This window comes from Pogoniulus pusillus, chromosome 37, assembly GCF_015220805.1.
Source record: "Pogoniulus pusillus isolate bPogPus1 chromosome 37, bPogPus1.pri, whole genome shotgun sequence".
Classification (NCBI taxonomy): domain Eukaryota; kingdom Metazoa; phylum Chordata; class Aves; order Piciformes; family Lybiidae; genus Pogoniulus; species Pogoniulus pusillus.
In genome coordinates this window covers 4,748,993-4,769,582 of record NC_087300.1, presented here as the reverse complement: position 1 = coordinate 4,769,582, position 20,590 = coordinate 4,748,993, and the positions used below count along the sequence as shown (strand labels likewise).

General features: G+C 52.8%; 1 protein-coding gene across 2 annotated transcripts in view; it reads left to right on the top strand.

Annotated features, from left to right (window-relative positions):
- The first annotated feature begins 648 nt into the window (after window positions 1-648).
- The window catches only part of GRIK3 (glutamate ionotropic receptor kainate type subunit 3), a 149,377-nt gene continuing 129,435 nt past the window's right edge, over window positions 649-20,590 (top strand). For both annotated transcript variants that reach the window (XM_064172779.1, XM_064172780.1), the window contains exon 1: window positions 649-1,079. In XM_064172779.1, coding sequence (XP_064028849.1) covers window positions 965-1,079 — 115 coding nt within the window. In that variant the 5' untranslated portion in view covers window positions 649-964. The remainder of the gene's footprint in view (window positions 1,080-20,590) is intronic.

The window sequence follows — 20,590 nt, the reverse complement described above, 5'->3', positions numbered from 1 at the left end:
GCAAATGGGAGCGGCTGGGAATGCTGGAACTGATCAAATTATTGAAATGAGGGGGAAATAAACTCGCCTCAGCCGAGCCCCCGAGTTGACAAAGCAGCCTCCTTATCTGCGACATGTGCGACCCCTTGTCTGTCCCCAGGGTCACCCAGCTCCCGCCTAGGGATCGCCGCTCCACGGTCCCCCAGTACCCACCCGCTGCCCCTGCCTCTGCCGTGTCCGGCCCGAGGGATGGTGCCTCGCCTCGCCCGGTGCCTGGCGAAGGGGACACAGGGGACACAGGGGGCAGCGAGCTCTCCGGGTACGGCGGGACTCTCGGGAGCTCGGAAGACAGCCAGCACCCCTTGATCGGCGGGGCTGAAGGGGGCAGAGGGAGGCCGGTTCTCCCGGTACCCTCCTTGTATTCCCGATACACCCCCAGTACCTCGCGTACCGCTGCCCCCGCCCCTCCGCAGTCGCCGCCGAGGGTCCGCGGCCGCCTCGACCTCGCCCCGGGGGAGCGGGCGGGTGGCAGCGGCTCGGTGCCGGTGTCGGTGTGTCGGGGGGTGTCTGTGTGTCGGTGTGAGCGTGTCAGGGCGTGTGGCTGGGTGGGCACCGTGCTCCACTCCGGGGCTTGGCGCCAGCCCGCGCATCAGCGGTAGGAGGGGACAGAGCCGCTCCCGCGGGCGCACCGGCAGCCCCGGCTCCGCAGGTGCCTCCCGACCGGCACCGGCACCGCACGGACCTGCTCGGCTGGGCTCGGCACGGAGTGGAACGGCTCGACTCGGCACGGAGTGGAGAGGAACGACTCGGCTCGACTCGGAGTGGCTGCCGCGGGACGGGCCGGCGCGGCCGCACTAAGATGAGCCATGAGCGGAGCGGCCCCGGTCCGCACCGGCCGCTCCGCCTGAGCCCCGGGCAGCAGAAGCCCGCTCCCCCGCTGTCCCTGGGGCCGTAGGGCCGCCCCGGCCCCGCGCCCTCCCCAACGATGCCCCATCTCTGGCAGGCTCTCCGCGGCGTGCTCTGGGAATATTGGGCAGCGCTACTGGTCGGCGGCTTCTGGGGCCAGTGCTCGCACGGGATGCCGCATGTCATCCGGATCGGTAAGCGGCGGGGACACGCTCGGGGCGCCGAGACGGGCGGGGGATGCGCTGCCGAGGGACTGGAGGGTCAGCGAAGCGGTGAGGGACCGGCACCGGGAAAGCGTCCGGTCCGAGCTGCCGCCCTGGGCACCGTGTGATGGGGCACGGTGCTGAACACGGTGCAAAGAGGAGAGGAGGGCGTTGTGCCCCCGGCGAGGTGCTGACCCCTAGAGCAGGGGGGTGATGCGCCTATGGAGATGGGAGATGTTGTGGCTCCGGAAAGGGGAGATGCTGTGGCCCTGGAGAGGGGAGATGCTGTGGCCCTGGAGAGGAGCTGTGGCCCTGGAGAGGGGAGATGCTGTACCCCCGAAAAGGGGAGATGCTGTGCCTCCAGAGAGAGGGTGCTGAGTGCCTGGAGAAGAGGAATGCCCTGTCCCCAGAGAAGGGATATGCTGTGCTCCCAGTAAAGGGGAGACGCTGAGCCTGCTACTAGGAGGGCTGCCGTGTTCGGTACAAGGAGAGCTCCTGTGCCAGCACAAGGAGAATGCTGTGCCATTGCAAGGAGAGGTGCTGAGCCTGCTGCAGTAGGGATGCTGTGCAGAGGTGCTTTGACTCAGGGCCAGAGGTGCCCAGTATAGGGGACAGGCATCCCGAGGAGCCCGCGGCGCTGAGCCCCACTGCCCGCAGAGTGCCAGAGGCTGGCTGTGCCGCTGCGGCTGCCGAGGGCCGGGCAGCTTTCATTAAATCAGTGAGGTTTGGGGGGAAATTAATTTTTAATAATGTTACATAAAGTAATTGCACAGATAACAGCTTGGGAGAGAGTCGGCAATGTTTCCTTTGCTAATTAAACGAGCTTCTTGTTTTAAGTGCGTCATGATTCTGTACGCCCCGTGCTCCTCACTGTCTGTAAGCCTTCCCGGGGACTTGCTGTCTGCCCAGCAAAGATTATAAGGACTGCTCTCCCTTTCTTCTTAGGGGTCAGATTCCAACCCAGAGGAATTGGTGAAAACCAAATAGAACTGTGAATATTTTAAAGTGTGGGGGGGGGGGGGGGGAGGAGGGAATGGGTCTTATTTATCCCAGTGAGACTGCACAGCAGCAATGTGAACACCAGTAAGAGGAAAATGTTAGTCCTGAGGGACAGATGGTCTCTGTCACCTCCAGGCTGGGCTGGAGCAACACCACGTCCCAGATCATCTCATGGACAAGGGCTTGATCCCTGCAGGGTGAACATCTGCTCTCCCCTGGACTTCCGTGAATGAGACGCTCTGGGCAGATGTGGTCCTGGGCATGCTGAGTGCCAGAAGTGCTGGCAGAAAAGGTTAATGGACTTGGCCTGGGGCCTGGGCCCTGGCTGCTGCTGGACTTCTGCTGGAGCCCTGCTGCTTGGTGTGCTCAGCTGGGAATAGTTGTGCGACAGAGCTCCCCTAGCCCCCCTCCCAGGAAACCTCCCGCGGCTGCTGACAGGCACGCTGGGCTTTGCCAGTGCCATCGTGAGAGCAGAGAGGAGGCATCCTGCTGTGCCCCCCCATCCATCACCACCCTGGCTCCTCCACAGCATCGGCCACGTTTCTTTTCCCAGCGGTGCCACGGTACAGACGCCCATGGGGACCATAAGCCATGTGCTTGGGGGGATGCTATTGCAGCTGGGGTGCTAAGCTTCCAATTCATCCTGCCTTGGGCTCGGCAGCAGCAGGACTGGTCCCTGGTGGCATCTCCGGCATGCTGCCAGCCTGGCGCTCCCAAGCGGGTGTGTGGGGGCTGCTGCTGCACACACAGGCACTCACCGGGGAATGGGCTGAAGTCACCACAGCTGGCGTGTGCTGAGACCCCCGGGAATGCCAGGGGCTCGTGGGAGATGTTCAGGCCCAGGAGTATCCCTATAGCTCTGGGAGATGTTTAGTCTGGAGCACGGGTGCCTCAGTCGTCCTGAAAACGATTTTCAAAGCAGTTGCACAAAAGGAGAGAGGAGCTTTCAACCCGGGCACTGCCGCCAGCCCTTCACACGCACCTCTTGGCTTTGCTCCCCTTCACGGGAAGCTCTTCAGCTCGGGAAGGCAGGAAGGTGGGCAGCGAGGCAGGGAAGCAGGCAAAGAGGGAGGCAGGAAGGCAGGGCAGCAGGCAGGCAGACGGGCAGGGAGGGCTGCCCACCACAGAACACTGCCCTGCAGCGCCTCTGCCAGCACTACCCTGCCTTCTGCAGGAAGAAAAATACCCCAGCCCTCAGCACCTCATTTAGCCTTTTCCTTTATCAGTCAAATCAGAAACTTAAAAGATCAGGAAAAAAAAAAGGCTTTAAAAGGGGCTGCAGGGAGCTCTGTGTTTGCCTTTGCTCTCAGCTAACACTGGCATAATTCTGACCTCTTTTTCAGCCCACTGAAAAATTGCAGCTTCTTCAACTCCCCCCCCCCCCAGCCCCCCGCATTAATTTGTGCGAAGCTGCCCTGGCTTTCAAGCCATTCTTTTAATTATTAGGTTATGCCAAGAAGCAGAGAACACTTAAATAAGTATTGTTTTAGAAGAGAAAAAAATCTAACTGGAGAGAAAGCAGGGAACTTTTCAAAGCTGGCGTTTCCCTATGAAGCTGACTGCTAAAATAAACACAGGCAGAGATATCTAAGAAAGGGAAGGAAAAAGCCAAAAGCAGAGTCTTGCTCTCGCGAGTAAGATATAAATATTTAATCTAAATATATCTGTACATAACACAGGTACGAGGAGAAGTGTGCCTCATTGCCGGGTTGGGGTTGTTTTGTGCTTTTTTTTGTTGTTGTTCTTGAAGTAGGAGCTTGTATCTGAGGGTTGTTCAGCACCTGCTCAATGATTGTACAACCTGCTAAAGATGTGACAAGGCTGCGTCAGAAAACGCCACCTCGAGTTGCGGCGCGCTTGAGGTGCTGGGTTCAGCTCCGAGTTAGTCTGGTGTAACGAGGTAACTGAGGCAGGGTGTGCGTGGAGTTAACTTCGGGTTTGCAGCACGGTGAGTGAGAGGTAGTGTGAGGTGCTGCCAGCTCTGGCTGTGGATGAGATCAGGGAGATTACCCCCCCCCCCCGGTTATTAAGAGCCGCACCGAGCAGCGGCAACATCGTGCCCCTCAGACGGCAGAAGCAGCGAGCGCGAAGTGATTAAGCTGCCGTCAACAGCCTATTTAGCTAACCTTTCTCTTAGATTAAAAAGCAATAGTAGCAGCCCTTCGAAGTGACAGACGAGAGCCTGATGCCATGTTGTAGAGCCCGGTGGCACCGGCCCCTAGCAGAGCAGGGCGAGGTGACTGGAAACGGAGTCACAGGTGGAGCCCGAGCAGCAGCAGCAGCGCGCAGCAGCCCGGGTTCAGCGGCCCTGCATCGCTCGAGCATCACCATCAATTACTCAGGGTGATTATTTTGATGGATGATGTGTTAGCAAGGTGTACGTGTGGAGCAGGTGGGTGCCAGCGGTTGGTGATTAACAAAGAATCGTATAAAATAGACCTCGGGAGGCGTCAGCCCGGCGTTAGCGCTGGCATGTGGTGATTAGCGGCTTTGTTTGTATTCGAGTGCTGACGAGGAGGTGACACCAGCACTGCTAGCCCCTCTGCCAGCATTTCCCCATCACCCCTGCTCCACGAGGAGAGTGGAACAAGTGGTTCAGCCTCCCTCTCTACCACCCCCTCTGTGGGCATGTGGGGATAATCAGGGTCCCCCTACCGATCCTACACCTGGGTTCCCTCCAAACCCTGGCCACCCGCTCCCCTGGACCTTGCTCTGCAGGAGCGCTGAGCTGTGCCTGGGGGTGGGGGTTGCATTCGGCTTTCTGCGTTTGAAAAGGGATCACCTTCACCTCGGCGTTCTCACTTCTCCGATGTAATTCTTTTACCACGGTTACATCCCCGCTGATATTTGCGCCAATAATCCCAGCTCAGGAGTGTTTGACAGCCTCACCGGTGCGCGGCTGAAGTCGCTGCGAGCAGGATTGGGCTCAGCCAAGCTTTTAAACAAACAGTCCTGCGTCCAGGAGTTGATCAGGTTTTATTTCTCGCAGTCTCCTCCTAAGCTGTGCTTGTGTAGAGAAGGGATCAGGGCATTGATTGTTTGTATGACTTGCAAGTAACGCGGAGAAGACAATCGAATTGGGCTGGAGTCGGTGTGGAAAAAAAAGGCATTGATTATTTTGTATACATAACACAGAAAACAAATTCTGTGGCTAATTATCCTCTGTGGGATTGGCTTTTCTGAGGCTTTACTATGCCAGCCTGGAAATTTTGTTCTGAAATCACCTTCCCACACTCTGCAAACCGAGTTTCATTTTTAACGGTAAAGGCAAGAGAAGGTAAAACGGTAAAGCCATCTGGAGAAGGCTGAAAAGGGCAGTGGCCACTGGGCTGGGAGCTGCCTGGCTCTGGAGTGTGGAGGTGCTGGAGTGGGATACTCTGAAGAGCAGCTCTGGTGGTGTTCTGATCAGCTCCTGGTCGGTGCCTGCTCTGGATGGCATCTTTAGGGACAGGTGCCCCAATGTGCCAGCCAGGGCCTGGGGCCACCGAGTGTAAACCAACGAGGAGTTTTTCTCAGTCTACCGAGGTGATGAAATGTGGTGGGGAAGGAACTGGCAGAAACTGAACTGAAATCCATACCTTTTTCCCTTTCCCAAAGCCAGCAGCATCAGAGAACAGTTTCACAGCACCTGAGACCATTCCCTAGGCTCAAAACACCTTAACTGGGGCGATCTTCTCTGCCCAGCTCCCTGCCACCTTCTCCCCACTTTGGAGCACAAGCATCCAGAGCAGAGCTGGGCTTCCCCTGGCCAAGGGACACTGTCTGCTGTGGGTGGGTGTCTGCAGCAGCATCAATAGGGTCTCACATACAGAATCACAGAATCACAGAATAAAACAGGTTGGAAAAGACCTCCAGGATCATCGAGTCCAACCTATCACCTAACCCTTCTGATCACTGGAAGGGGTTTCTCAGAAAGGTTGTAGATTTCCCCTTCCTGGAAATGTTCAAGGACAGGTTGGATGAGGCTTTCAGCAACCTCACCTAGTGCAAGATACCTCTGCTACAGCAAGGAAGTTGGACTAGCTGCTCTTTGAATGTCCCTTCCAACTTGAGCTATACATGCCTGAGATGAGGATCTAGCCCCCTGAACCTCCTGCGGCCAAGCAGGCTGAGATGCTGCTGCAGGCTTCTGCTTTCTGCATCTTCACCATTGCCAGCAAAGTGCTTTTGTTCGCTTCACCTGGGGTTTAAATCGCGTTATTGCCTTTGTGTCTGCTGCACTTCCGTCGGCATTGCTGTGGCCACGCACCCATTGTTCAAGCCTTTACTAGTTGATAAAGTTATTTCAGGTCATGAGATGCTTTGTGTGTCAGATAACACATCCCAGTGATTTCAGTGGGCTGCAAGGGCTGGCAGTGTAAATTGTTTGGTGGTAAATTAATTCTGAATACATTTGAATAACAATGTTACCTCTTTATCGCAGAATAGTCTAATTGTTTGATCTTGGCATTCTCCTGAGAACTTCATACAGGAAATTAAGATCAAACCACAAACCAGAATAAAAGAGACCCTCATTCATCACAGGGCAGGAGCAGCACCAAAGTAAGCAGCCCTGCTTAGTGCTGGGCTGCTGCCTCGGAGCGGGCACCTTCCTCTGGCTGTGGGCACCAGCGCCACGACCTCCTCGATGGGTTGCACAGTGCTGGGTTGTGCAGAACTTGAATGGGGAAGGAACCTCTTGTGGGCTTCATCCGTGGGGACAGGGGTGGTGGCTGTGCCTGGCACTGCTGCCCAGGCAACATGTGCCTGCTCCTGTGGCATTGCCACTCCTGCTTCTGCCACCTGCAAATCCACTGTCACCGCTGCAAACTTAATTTCTCCATCTCTGGATGCTTTTGCTGATGGAACTAATTGGAGGTTGGTGTCATGAGGAGATCTCAGTGAAGCCTTCTTGACACAGTCGTGTGCCAAATGACTCTAAAAGTGACTCAGCTGACAGGGAAGTTTGGTCTTGCTCATCCTGGTGAATGAAGTGCTCCTTTGGTACGGAGCAGCACTTCCACTCAATTACCAATCCTAGAGGAAATCCAGCTCTTCCTAAAGGCTATCCAGCTCGTCCTGCTCTCACCTGCGGTGGATGATACCAGCGGGGCTGACGGCTCTGCCTATGGGCCAGCATCAGCAGAGGGCACTGTGCCTCGCCAGCTGCCCTGCCCGAGTGGCTCTGTCCACCTTGCTCCTTCAGCTCCCGCACGCTGGGCTCCTGCTTTAGCCATCCTCTCTGATTCCATCCCCTCTGATGCTGGGAGCAGCACTGCCAGGAGAGCTACGATGCAGGAGTCTCTTACGGAGATGCGGATCAAACAAACCCCAATACTGCGCGGGCTGCTCCCGGCGCTGAGCCCGGCAATGTGCTGCCTTTCTGCACCAGCTCTGCTGTGCAACTCCCTTTCCCTCCTCTTGGCTGGAGGTTTCATGTGATGCCGTCTCGACTTCTTTCTTCCCTTTGCATACTCAGAAGCCAGGCTGGTGGAAGTCTCTGGGTGAGGCAGATAACGAGTTGAAAGCAGCAGAACTCACTGGGCGAGGAGGGGGAGAGAGGCAAAGGCTGAGAGCTGCTGAGGGCTGAAGGGGAGGATAAAAGCTGCGCTGCGGCGGCGTTGCCGAAGGGAAGAGATGTGAAGTGGGGAGTGCTGCTTGCCTCACAGCCAGGAGAACCCAAGTTGCTGTGACTGCAGATGTTGCTGTTTGCAGTGTCTGCAGGGGCATCCTGACACTCCACCAGCTCCTCTGCCCGGAGAATCCAGATTGCGTTTTCAGGCAGGGATTGTCTGCATTTGGGCTGATGTAGAGGGAGTTGAGATGCGATGGAGCTTCTTGCGTCGCTGCTGCTGCTCATTAGCACTAAACCCAGGGATAATCTGCTGGTATTTGTTACTCATAATACAGCCTAAACCTGATGAAGGTTCTCAGCACCGGCAAGAGCTCTCCAAGCAGGTGGAAGGTTTAATGCTTTGTCTTTGCTCCAGCACCAGCTTTTCTTTGTGGCTGCCTCTCCGAGCCCCTTTTGCTCTCACCTCCTGCCCCACACCTTGCTCTGCTGCCCAGGGAACCTTCCCTCAACCTTCAGCATCGTTTCTCAGGTTTGAACTGAGTGAAACTCCCCACATCCAGTGTTACCCCAGCATGCAGCAGCATCACTCCTTGTGCTTTTCATCTGCAGCAAGCCACGGTACATAACCACACAGGGATGTTACTGCTCTGTGATTTCTGGGAGGGCAAAGAACCAGAGAAACGTGGGTTGCTTGAGTGATAACACAGCAGGAGCTTACAGAACTGTCCTGCCAGCCTCCCTGCCAGCCTCCCCAGAGAAGTCCAGCACTGGCAAGATACTCCTCCACCTCACCCTGGACTCCAGTGCTGCTGGTGAGGGGCTGAAGAGGCACCAGTTGGTGTCCATCTTGGTTCTGTCAGCAACTGATTCACTGCCCCAGAGAAAAATCCCCTGAGTGGCATATTTTTCTTTGAGGTACAGCCTGCCCTTTTGCTTGAGTCACACTAAGTCTAAAGAGCAGCACCAAAATCAGAGTATTTACACCTTGGATTAGGAGCTGAGTCTGTGTGGTCAATGAATCCCTGCTCAGGAAAGTTTTAAGCAGAGAAATAAACCATCTAATGTCAAAGGAATACAGCAGAGACTTAAACCCACACCACTGTGCAGATGAATTCTTGCACTTTGCTCATTCCTCTGCAAATTTGGCACCCCCAGGCACCAAGGGGTGTCCAGATTCCCCTGTGCATTACCAAGGATTTTGAGACTGATTGATTCAAATTAGCTTTCTGACTTCGCCATCTGCAAACAGCAGCTTCAGGAGCTGTGCCAGGGCAGCAGCTGAGACTGTAAGTGTGGTTCCTGTGCCCCATAAGGAATGGGAAGAGGCCACTGGCTGCTTTTACAGAGGCCAGTGGATACTCATTAGCTGGTGATGACATTGGATTGCTAAACTATGTCCTCTGTTCCAGCTAGGGACTTGGAGGTGACCAGAGCTGCTCTTTGAACTCACTAGCAACCAGGTGAATAGGAACAGAAGCTGCTCCTAAAATAACAGAGCTGGTGCTGCAGAATCCAAACTGGATCAGAGATGCAGAAGGGAATGGGGAGGGAACTGCTCTGGCTGTGGGTGGCTCTCCCCACTCTAATGAATCTCCTGTCATCTCCTGCTTGTCTTCTGGGATGGAACAGTAAATAAAATCTGGTACAGCCCACAAAGTGAGCCGAGTTATGGCTGTCTGTGGGGACTGAGGTGTTAGACTTGGTGGTTAGTTCTGCAGTGAATTTGAAGCACTCCGAGGGAAGTCTCAGCAATGACTTGCACTTGTCTGGCACAGCATTCGGGGCACCTGCCTCTTCCCTGCTGCTCTGTGGTGGCTCCTCCACCCAGCAGCATCACAGCTCAGGGGATGACCACCAGTCTGTGGGGCTCTGCTAGCTTGATCCTTGGTCAGCTGCCTGCCAGCAGCACGCTGCTCTCCACAGTCACAGCCAGAGCAGCCCCTGAGTGTGGTTCTCTTCCTTGAGAAGGAAAACCAGTCACTTAACCCTGCGGAACTCCCAGATGTTGTCCTCTCAATGGCTCTGCAGCAGAAGGTACATTATGATTAACCTCAAAAGCCTCTTTGCCTGTACAAGATAGATTCATATTTTCTCCCTCTCTTTTTTTTTTTGGGTTATTAAGGACTGGATTCTTGCTGCAGACAGTGATGGATTGAATAATCAATTTCCTTATCTACGTAATACATGAAAGCGATCCATCAGTGCCAGATAATCAATCCAGCTTGGGGGTTTCAGCATGTAAGAGTATGTGTGTGTGCACTTGGTGAGCTGTTTTTCCTCCTGTATCATTGTCAGGCCAAATAACATCTCCCTTTCTGTGCTTTTGTTGATGGTGTGTAAAAGAAAGCCAGGACATTATATTACACCTTGTAAGTTTTACGGTACTTGAGAGGTTTATGTGGTATGAATGTAAAGGGCAATGCAATAATGCAAAGGGCAGAGAGACATTTTTAAGCACAGAAGGATACACATGGAGCTGCAGAGATAAATCTGGGGGGATAATCATCCCACAGTGTCTTTCCTATGGATGAGAGATGAAGATGTTCGTTGCAAATCAGGCTTCAGGTCACTCCTGCCCTGGGCTCTGGCTCTGCTCTGGGGTTATAAGCTACTTTTAACCCATGCTCTGGTAACACTGCTGTCCTCTGCCATGTCCTGTGCCCTGCTGAAGGACAATGTCATTCTCCATCACTTAGGTGGTACATTGGGCTTGCAGCATTCAAAGACTTGAGTGAATGAAGGTGGGTTGGTTGTCTTCCTTGAGTTAGGAAAGGGTTGATCTAGGGAATTAACCACGGGAGGGAAGTAAGAGGCAAAATGTCCAAGTCTGAAGCTTAAATAGAGTTTAGATGAGGAAGAAGATCCTGAGTCACAGAATCATAGAATCCCAGGTTGGGAGGGACCTTAAGGATCATCTGCTCCAACCTTTTTTTTTCTTGGTCTGTGGTTTCCCCACAGTCTGGATGTTTGCTGCCACAATCTACTGGGTTTGATCTAGGCAGGAAACTGCCTCCAAATCAGGTCTGAGGATTCTAGCAGTCGCTGTCCTGGCAAAGGGAGAAACTTGACAGCATCTTCTTCTTGATAGAGTTCTTAAATGACCCAGCAATGAATCCCCCTCAGGTGGGAATATTCAGAATTCAGCATTTGTAATTAGCAGTAGAATGGAGCCAAAATGCCAGCACACTCTGAGGTCACAGCAGGTTTTGTGCACTGCTCCATGTGTGCTTCATTCAAATCCCAGGTTGTTTGGTGGCCTTACGATGGCACAAGCACTGATCACCCTTCTGCTGCCTCCTCGTGTCCTGTGCTTTCTGATTTTGCCTTTGTTGCTTTCAGGTTTAATTGTCTGGCACAGGGTTGGGATTTCCCTGATTTGAACCATCTCATCAGAAGTGAAAAAGAGAACTGGAGACTGCAGCTCTGGGATGTGGCAGAGCCTCGTGGGGGTCCCAAGAGTGGCAGCTGGCTGGTATCTCATTTCCCATCCGTGGCAGCACTAAAGCGGTGGTCAGGAGCACAATCTGGAGCTGGCAAACGCAGGAGCAGGCTCCTCTTCTGGCAGGAGGTCCCTGGGATGAGGAGAAAATCCTCTGAGTCTTTCTCCCTCTCCTCTGGAGCCCTATTCTGCCAAATCAGCAACCAACCCCACCGGAGACCCGCACCTGCTGTGGCTCAGGATGCTGTCACCGCTCCATTTTCTCTTGCAGTGATGCTGTTGCCATTTTAAGCTGAGACAGGGACCTGTAAAAAAAGAGACTCTTAGTTTAAATCTCTGCCTATAAAACCCAAAAGCTCTTTTCTCCCTTTATAGGGAAAGAAACACATTTTCTCCCTCCCTTTACACACCTCTTACGCATCTTTTATTTCTGGAAGATCAGTTTTTGTCATCTTTACTCAGAAGAGACTCAAAACGAGTCCTTGGCTGTTTAGCTGGAGGGCAATAGCTGGGCTTGGCTCATAATATTTGGAAATAGGAGCTTCTGGTTGCTTTTCCTCTTCATCTATGCCACGGGGGAAAGAATGCATTGCAGGCTCTTAGCTGAAGCTGGTGCCACTTTCTGCCACGTCGAGCTTGTCTTTGCACAGGTATCAGCATCGCTTCAGCTTGAAGCTCTCAGCACCAGGTGCCGAATGCAAACAATCCTCTGCTCTCCTGGCAGCTCCCTTGGGTCCCAGGGATGTGTCCACAGGCAAGAGTGACTTGGTGCACGTGCCTGCCCGTTTCTAAGCTGAGCAGCAAAGAGGCAGTTAGAGCCATGTTTACTTAATTCCCTGACACACTCATGTGGTGCTGTGGTTATTTGGGGAAGCACGTGAGAGATTCTCTTGCCTGCAGTTGTAGCTGTGTAGGGGAAGTGTGGCAATTGCAGTTGCTGGATCCATGTAGAATCATATCACAGAATCAAGCAGGTTGGAAGAGATCTCCAAGCTCAGCCAGTCCAACCTAGCAATCAGCCCTAGCCAATCAACCAGACCATGGCACTAAATGTCTCTAATGTTGCTTCAACACCTCCAGGGACAGTGACTCCACCACCTCCCTGGGCAGCTCATTCCAATGACAAATCACTCTCTCTGCCAACAACTTCCTCCTAACATCCAGTCTATACTTCCCCTGGCACAACTTTCCTCCAATTAGAGGGAGAGCAATGGCATACTAAAACCCTTATCTCTGTGTTGTGAATTCATATTTAGCATTGGTCCTTTTTTGGAGGCAATTCTAACCTGATTAACTCAGTTCTTCACTGAGAGAGTCATTGGACACTGGAATGGGCTGCCTGGGAGGTGGTGGAGTCGCCGTCCCTGGAGCTGTTCAAGGCAGGACTGGACGTGGCACTTGGTGCCATGGTCTGGCCTTGAGCTCTGTGGTAAAGGGTTGGACTTGATGATCTGTGAGGTCTCTTCCAACCTTGGTGATACTGTGATACTGAACTCTCCCTCTCATTCCTATTGCCTCTCTCCAAAGAAGGAACTTTTTTCAAGGGCTTGTAGTGCTGGGATGAGAGGCAATGGATATGAGCTGGAAGAGGGGAGATTTGTACTGGAAATCAGGAAAAAAGTGTTTCCAGTGAGGGTGGTGAGACACTGGCACAGGTTGCCCAGGGAGGTTGTGGAGCACAGAAGCACCCAATGTGATCAAAGATCACATTGGGTGCTTCTGTGCTCCACAACCTCCCTGAAGGTATTCAAAGCCAGGTTGGATGAGGCCTTGAGCAACCTGGGCTAATCAGAGGGCTGGAGCAGCTCTGCTATGAGGAAAGAGTGAAAGAGCTGGGACTGGGCAGGCTGCAGAAGAGGTGACCTTATTGTGGCCTTCCAGGATCTGAAGGGGGTTTACAATAAAAGCTGGGGAGGGATTTTTATTAGGCTGTCAGAGAGTGGCAGGACTGGGGGGAATGGAGCAAAGCTGGAGGTGGGGAGAGTGAGGGTGGAGGTGAGGAGGAAGTTGTTGAGCAGGAGAGTGGTGAGAGGCTGGAATGGGTTGCCCAGGGAGGTGGTTGAGGCCCCATGGCTGGAAGTGTTTGAGGCCAGGCTGGCTGAGGCTGTGTGCAGCCTGCTCTAGGGTAGGGTGTCCCTGGGCATGGCAGGGGGGTTGGAACTAGATGATTCTCATGGTCCTTTCTAACCCTGACTGATTCTATGATGATTCCATGATTCTCATTGAAGGTGTCCCTGCCCATAGCAGGGGGTTGGAACTGGATGATCTTTAGGGTCCCTTCCAAGTCAAACCATTCTGCAAATCTATAAGTCTCACACACTGAGGGAAGCCACAACTCAGCCACAAGAAAATTCCAGGACCCTTATTCAGAACTCAGCCTTGGCAGATGCCTCCTGCACTTTGTCTTGCCTGAGCACTCCCAGTTCCCTGCCCCTGCAGCACCCCTCTGCTCTCAGCACTTTGCATGCTGAGCTCCTCAGATGAGCTCTTGCACACTCTGTACTTTCTCCCATCTCCTGCATTCTCCTTCCCCAGCAGCTGGCTGGGATTTTGCTGACTGCTTGGAAACAAAACTCTCAGCATGTTCCTCCTCTCCTAAAGCTCCTACAAGGTGTCACCAGCCTGGTGACAGCAACCTCCTGCACACACTCAGCTCCCATGGCTCCTCCTGGCAGTTCTCCTGACTATCTCTATTTAGTGCTGGCCCAGGAGGCTGAGCTGCAGCTTTGATCCTCCTTGTTAAGATCATCCTGGGCAGTTACAGGACTCTGCTCCCTGAGTGTTTGTGGGGAACCCATTTCCACATGAATTATGAAAGCTTGATGCCAGCAGGGCTGTGATTCATAAATTGCTTTGACAGCAGCATTTTGAACGAAAACACAGAGCAAGAGGGGTAATAAAACTTGTCCTTAAGGGAGTGGACTTGGGAGTTCTGGAAAGAATTCTTGCCCAGAGATTATTTATGATCATTACCCACCAAAATGTGGGGTTGAATTTTTATTGCTAGTAAATTACTTGTAAACCCCCACAGGGGACTTCATCATTTTTCCTTTCTGGCCATGCCACTTTGATTTGGGTTGTTTGGGGTTTTTTAACATCTGGATCTTTGTAAGCAGTTCAGGCAACACTTCTGCTTTGGAATAACAATAATTCTTCCTCCATAGCCTGGGTGTTAAGGGGTTAATCACTCTTGGATTTCAGCTGACCAAAACTTCCTGACAGTGATGGAGCCCCCAGCACAACACTGTCTGGATGTGTTCCTCTGTCATCTGTGCTAGATAGGATTGTCCTGCCCTGGCAGGGGGGGTTGGACTCGATATTCTCCTTGGGTCCCTTCCAACCCTTACCATCCTGTGATCTTGTGAACACAAGAAGGACATGGAGTGGTTAGAGCCAGTGCAGAGGAGGGCCATGAGGATGCTCAGAGGGCTGCAGCAGCTCTGCTGTAAGGACAGGCTATAAGAGTTGGGGCTCTGCAGCCTGGAGAAGAGAAGGCTTGGAGGAGACACTGGAATGGCTTACCAGGATCTGAAGGGGGCTACAGGAAGGCTGGGGAGGGACTATAGACAAGGTCTTGTAATGACAGGACAAGAGGGAATGGGTTTGAACTGGCAGAGGGGAAATTCAAACTAGATGTTAGGAAAGAGTTCTTGACAGTGAGGGTGGTGAGACACTGGCACAGGTTGCCCAGGGAGGTTGTGGAGCACAGAAGCACAGAATGTGATCTTTGATCCTGCAGCAGAGGAGGCTCAGGGGTGACCTCATTGCTGTCTACAACCACCTGAAGGGAGGCTGTAGCCAGGTGGGGTTGGGCTCTGCTGCCAGACAACCTGCAACAGAACAAGGGGACACAGCCTCAATTTGTGCCAGGGGTGGTCTAGGCTGGATGTTAGGAGGAAGTTGTTGCCAGAGAGAGATTGGCATTGGAATGGGCTGCCCAGGGAGGTGGTGGAGTTGCCATCCCTGGAGATGTTGAAGAAAAGACTGGATGAGACCATGGGGTCTAGCTGATTGGCTAGGGCTGGGTGATAAGCTGGACTGGATGATTATAGAATCAACCAGGTTGGAAGAGACCTCCAAGATCATCCAGCCCAACCTATCAACCTATCTTGGAGGTTTCTTCCAACCTGCTTGATTCTATGGCTTTATGATGGACCATTTTGGAAAGACATCTTGGAAAGAGGTGAGAGCTACCTCCAGGGATCAAAGTTTGGTGAAAGCCACTTCCTATGGTCCCTTCTGGAGCTCTCTCCCTGCTCTGGTGTTCCAGACACTCCTCTTGTTCTGGACAGGGGCAACAAGTGGCTGCAAACGTTTCTCAGCTCTTGGGGCTCTTGGGCCATTTGTATGTTCATTACCAGTGTCAGTGACAAAGCCAGCACAGGACTAGTTGCATTTTTGATCCCAGCACAGCAATTTCTCAGAGCCAGGTTCCCTTTGCAGGCTTTCAAAGCCTTATTTTTAGGGAAGTATGTTTTGATCTCTCGTTAGCTCCTGTTCTGCTCCGCTCCAGGCTCCCTGCCTGGCTTTGAACAAATGGCTTTGCTCTTCTGAGCCTTCAGCCTGTGCTTGTAAAATGGGGCTAAGTGTGCTCCCTGCTCCTCTGGGGCCTTGTGATTGTGAAGGGGTTTACAGACTGGGATGTACTGGGGATGTAAACAGCTGAGATGGCTGCACCGAGGCAGCGGCTCTGGGGCAGAGCAAAGAGCAAGCAGAACCCTGTGGAAACAGTGGAACAGTGAAATTACAACCTGGGACTCTCTGTCTGGAGTCATTCTGAAAGAAAATGAGTATCCTGAACATGCTTAACTGCTTATTTAATGTAGATTAGAGAAGTTATTTATTGAAATCTAACAACTGTTTACTCAATATGGGACTGGAAAGCCTTAAAGCATCCCCTTAATAATCCCCTGGTATTTCACTGCTCTACAATAGCTGTGCTGCTGCAGCCCAATTAAAGCCCTGTTTCAGGCACTTAATTTAAAAGGAGGCTCTAACAAGCTCCTGATCACTTGGCTCCCCAGCCAGATCCATATGATCCAGGGTTCTGCGCCCTGCTGGGTGCCAGACGCATGCCTGGCATAGAATCATAGAATCAGAGAATCAAGCAGGTTGGAAGAGACCTCCAACATCAGCCAGTCCAACCTAGCACCCAGCCCTATTCAGTCAAGTAGACCATGGCACTAAGTGCCTCACTGAGTCTTTTCTTCAACACCTCCAGGGATGGTGCCTCCACCACCTCCCTGGGCAGCCCATTCCAATGCCAATCAATCTCTCTGCCAACAACTTCCTCCTAACATCCAGCCTAGACCTACCCTGGCACAACTTGAGACTGTGTCCCCTTGTTCTATTGCTGGTTGCCTGGGAGAAGAGCCCAACCCCCACCTGGCTACAGCCTCCCTTCAGGTAGTTGTAGACAGCAATGAGGTCACCCCTAAATATTTTGTCATGTTGGGCTGGGGCTCAGAGAGGACTGCCTGAAGGAGTCAGGGATGGGGACTGCTGCTGGGCCAGAAGGGGACCAGGGACTGTGAGATGTTCTCTGGCTTCAGGAGCAGCTCCTACCCCATACACTATGGCTTTGGTCCTGGGGTGCAGCAGAGCCAAGGTGTTGTGGGAAGCAGAGAGATTGAAGGAGCTGGGGCTATTCAGTCTGGGGAGGAGAAGGCTCCAAAGTGACCTTATTGTGACCTGAAGTGGCCTACAAGAAAGCTGGGGGGGGATTTCTTAGGCTGCCAGGTAGTCATAGGACTGAGGGCAATGGAACAAAGCTGGAAATGGGGAGATTCAGACTGGATGTTAGGAACAAGTTGTTGAGCATGAGGGTGGTGAGAGGCTGGAATGGGTTACCCAGGGAGGTGGTTGAGGCCCCATGGCTGGAGGTGTTTAAGGCCCGGCTGGATGAGGCTGTGTGCAGCCTGATCTAGTGTGAGGTGTCCCTGGGCATGGCAGAGGGGGTTGGAACTGGCTGCTCCTTGTGGTCCCCTCCAACCCTGCCTGATTCTTGATCCTATGAGTCTGTGATTCCATGAGTCTGTGATTCTATGAGGTCTATGATTTTGTGATTCTATGAGTCTGTGATTCTGTGATTCTATGAGTCTATGATTCTGTGATTCTATACTTAAGGCTTTTGAATGCCAGAGCACTCCAGGGACCAGAATATTCACTGGGGTCTACTCCTGTGCAGGATGCTCTTGGGAAGCAGCAGCCCCTAACACCAGCTATGGATTTGTCACTGTCATGGGAAACAGAATCAGGATATTTCCTGCAGGAGACACCTCCAGCTTGATGACTCCTTTTGGCCAGAAGACCTGATGTGAAGGACCAATTTTGGAAGGAGCACCCAAGGCCAAAACCTTGCATGGTGTTTATGGGAACCTCTGAAATCCTGCAAGGACTGGAGGGCCTCCATGCTGGGTGTCTGAGCAGCTCTTGCCCTGGACCTTGCTGTGGTTGAGATTCAGCAGGCTGGCACATGATGACAAGCCTGTATCATTACCCTGCCCTATACCAGGCCTTCATGGGCAAGCAGCATGAGAAAGGGCCCTCAGGACATCCTCTGAAGACAGCTGCTTGCCATCCAGCAAAGTGACTTCCCTCTGCCTCTCTTTAAACCCCCCTAATCCAAGCTCCCTGCAATTCAAGCGTGTTTGAAATAGGAAGTGACAGTGGCTTTGTGCTGGCTCTGCAGCCTGATGGGATCTTAATTTGTGTAAGTGAGTTTGTTTCTTTTTAATTATCAGCCTGAGATTCAGGGCTGAGGAACAGGAGGACCCCATGAGGCATGCCTGGCTGCTTCGAGGATGGAGTTGGTTTCTTTATTCAAGTACTCAAGTACAGCTCTTAATTTTGTGGCTGATATTACAGTACAGTGCAGGAGGAAAGGAAAAAGCAGGATAAGAGACTGGCACCCAGGTCAGATCCCAGCTCTGGCAGAGACCCTGGGCAGCATGAGGCAAACCACATCAAGAGAACACTCCTCTTATTTTGCTTGTGGTGGGCAGGAGGCAAGAGAGAGTGGATGCTGCTGAACCCCATGCAAAGCACACTCTGACTGGGATGGACTTGGAGTCAGCCTCCACGTCCCTGCTGCTTCTTACTCCTGTCTTCTCTTTCCATGCCAGGGGAAAGGCTGTGCCAGCCTGTGTATGGTGCCCCATGGAGATGCCAGGCAAGGCTGAGAGAGCAGTGAAAGATGCAGGAGAGAAGAAAAAACCAAAACACCTGGAGGAGGGTGGTGAGACACTGGCACAGGTTGAGGGTGGTGAGACACTTGCACAGGTTGAGGGTGGTGAGACACTGGCACAGGTTGAAGGTGGTGAGACACTGGCACAGGTTGAAGGTGGTGAGACACTTGCACAGGTTGAGGGTGGTGAGACACTGGCACAGGTTGAGGGTGGTGAGACACTGGCACAGGTTGAAGGTGGTGAGACACTGGCACAGGTTGAGGGTGGTGAGACACTTGCACAGGTTGAGGGTGGTGAGACACTGGCACAGGGAGGTTGTGGAGCACAGAGAGGGAGGGTGAGAAGATACTAGCACAGGTTGCCCAGGGAGGTTGTGGAGCACAGAAGCACCCAATGTGATCAAAGATCACATTGGGTGCTTCTGTGCTCCACAACCTCCCTGGAGGTGTTCAGGACCAGGCTGGATGAAGCCTTAAGCAACCTGTTCTAGTGGGAGGTGTCTGGAACTGGAGGGTTGAAACTGGCTGAGCTTTGAGGTCTCTTCCAACCTCAAACCATTCCATGATCTTTTTGAGATCTCTTCTAGCCCCTGACATTCAGGGATTCAAATACATCCCAGCAGCACAGGAGGGAAGCTGGTTGGGTGCAGAAGGGAACCCAGAGTGACCTGCCCTGCCCAGGCACACCACTGCTAGGCTTCAGCAGGACCCACCTTAGGAGGGAAAAGATGCTTCAGAGTGGGAAGAACAGGAGCAGCTCCTCCAGTTGCTGCTGCTCAGACTTCATGTGTTGCTAATTACACACACTCATGTTTGTGGTGTTCCCTGCCAGCCCATGATGGATGCTCTATAATCTAAGAGATGAGAGAGTGCATTTGTTTTCTAAGGCTAACTGCACACAATCTGTTCTTGTACAAAGCTGAACACTTTGAGGGTTTGGTGCCTTTCAGTGTCGAGTATAACATCCAGACCTCCCCGACAATAACCTTCATTAATCAGGCTTCCCTGGTTTGGGAGCAGCAGAGCCCAGGATGGCTTCTTTGTATGTCAAAGCTTGCGAGGATCCCACTCTGAAAAGCCTCCTGCTGCTCAGCCGTTCTTTGGCTTTTCTTTCTTTGCTTTAAATGGGAAAATATCCTCCCAGCAGAGCCCAGCATCGTTTGCCTTGTGTCTCCACGCACTTCTTTTAAACTAATAGCTTAAAGAGGGGGAGGGAGAAGCAGCTGCAAGTTGCTGGGAGCAGGGAGAACTTCACTTCAAGAGGATTCGGCTTCTTTTGTTTTTCACAAGAGCTGGTGAGTGTTCAGAGCTTTACAAAATAGAGCTGCTGCTTCTTCAGAGTCCTGAAAGGTAGATTCAGGGACAGGGTGTTTGAGGGCTTTCAGAAGATGCAGAATCATAGACATCCTTTTGCAAGCTTACTGGTGTCCCCCAAACGGTTTGCAAAGCTGGAGATGGGTAGGTTCAGCCTGGAGGTGAGGAGGAAGTTGTTGAGCAGGAGAGTGGTGAGAGGCTGGAATGGGTTGCCCAGGGAGGGGGTTGAGGCCCCATGGCTGGAGGTGTTTGAGGCCAGGCTGGCTGAGGCTGTGTGCAGCCTGCTCTAGGGTAGGGTGTCCCTGAGCATGGCAGGGGGGTTGGAACTGGCTGCTCCTTGTGCTCCCTTCCAACCCTGACTGATTCTGTGATTCTATGATTCTATGATTTTATGACTCTGTTCTATAACTCGTAGGATCAGAATCATAGACTCATAGTATGGTTTGGGTTGGAAGGGACCTCCAGAGGTCATTCAGTCCAACCCCCCTCTCCTCTCAGCAGAGACATCCTCCACTAGGGCAGGTTGCCCACAGCCCTGACCTTCAACACCTCCAAGCATGGGGCTTTAGCTATCTCCTTGAGCAACTTGTTCCACTCTTCCACCACCCTCACGCTGCAAAACTTGTTCCTAGCATCCAATGTAAATCTGCTCTTCTCTCATTCCAAACCACTGCTCCTTGTCCCATCACTGCAGGCCTTTGGGAACAGTCCCTCTGCAGCCTTCCTCTAGTCCCTTCATGCACTGGGAGACCACTCTTAGGTCTCCCCAGACTCTTCTCTTCTCCAGGCTGAACAATCCCCACCTCCCTCAGCCTGTCCTCATAGCAGAGGTGCTCCAACCCCCTGGCTCAACTAGATCAGGTTGCACAAAGCCCTGTCCAGCCTCCCCTTGAGTATCCCAAGGGATGGGGCCTCAACTACACCCCTGGGCAACCCATGCCAGTGTTCCAGCGCCCTCACGCTGCAGAACTTGTTCCTAACATCCAATCTAAGTCTGCTCTTCTCTGCTT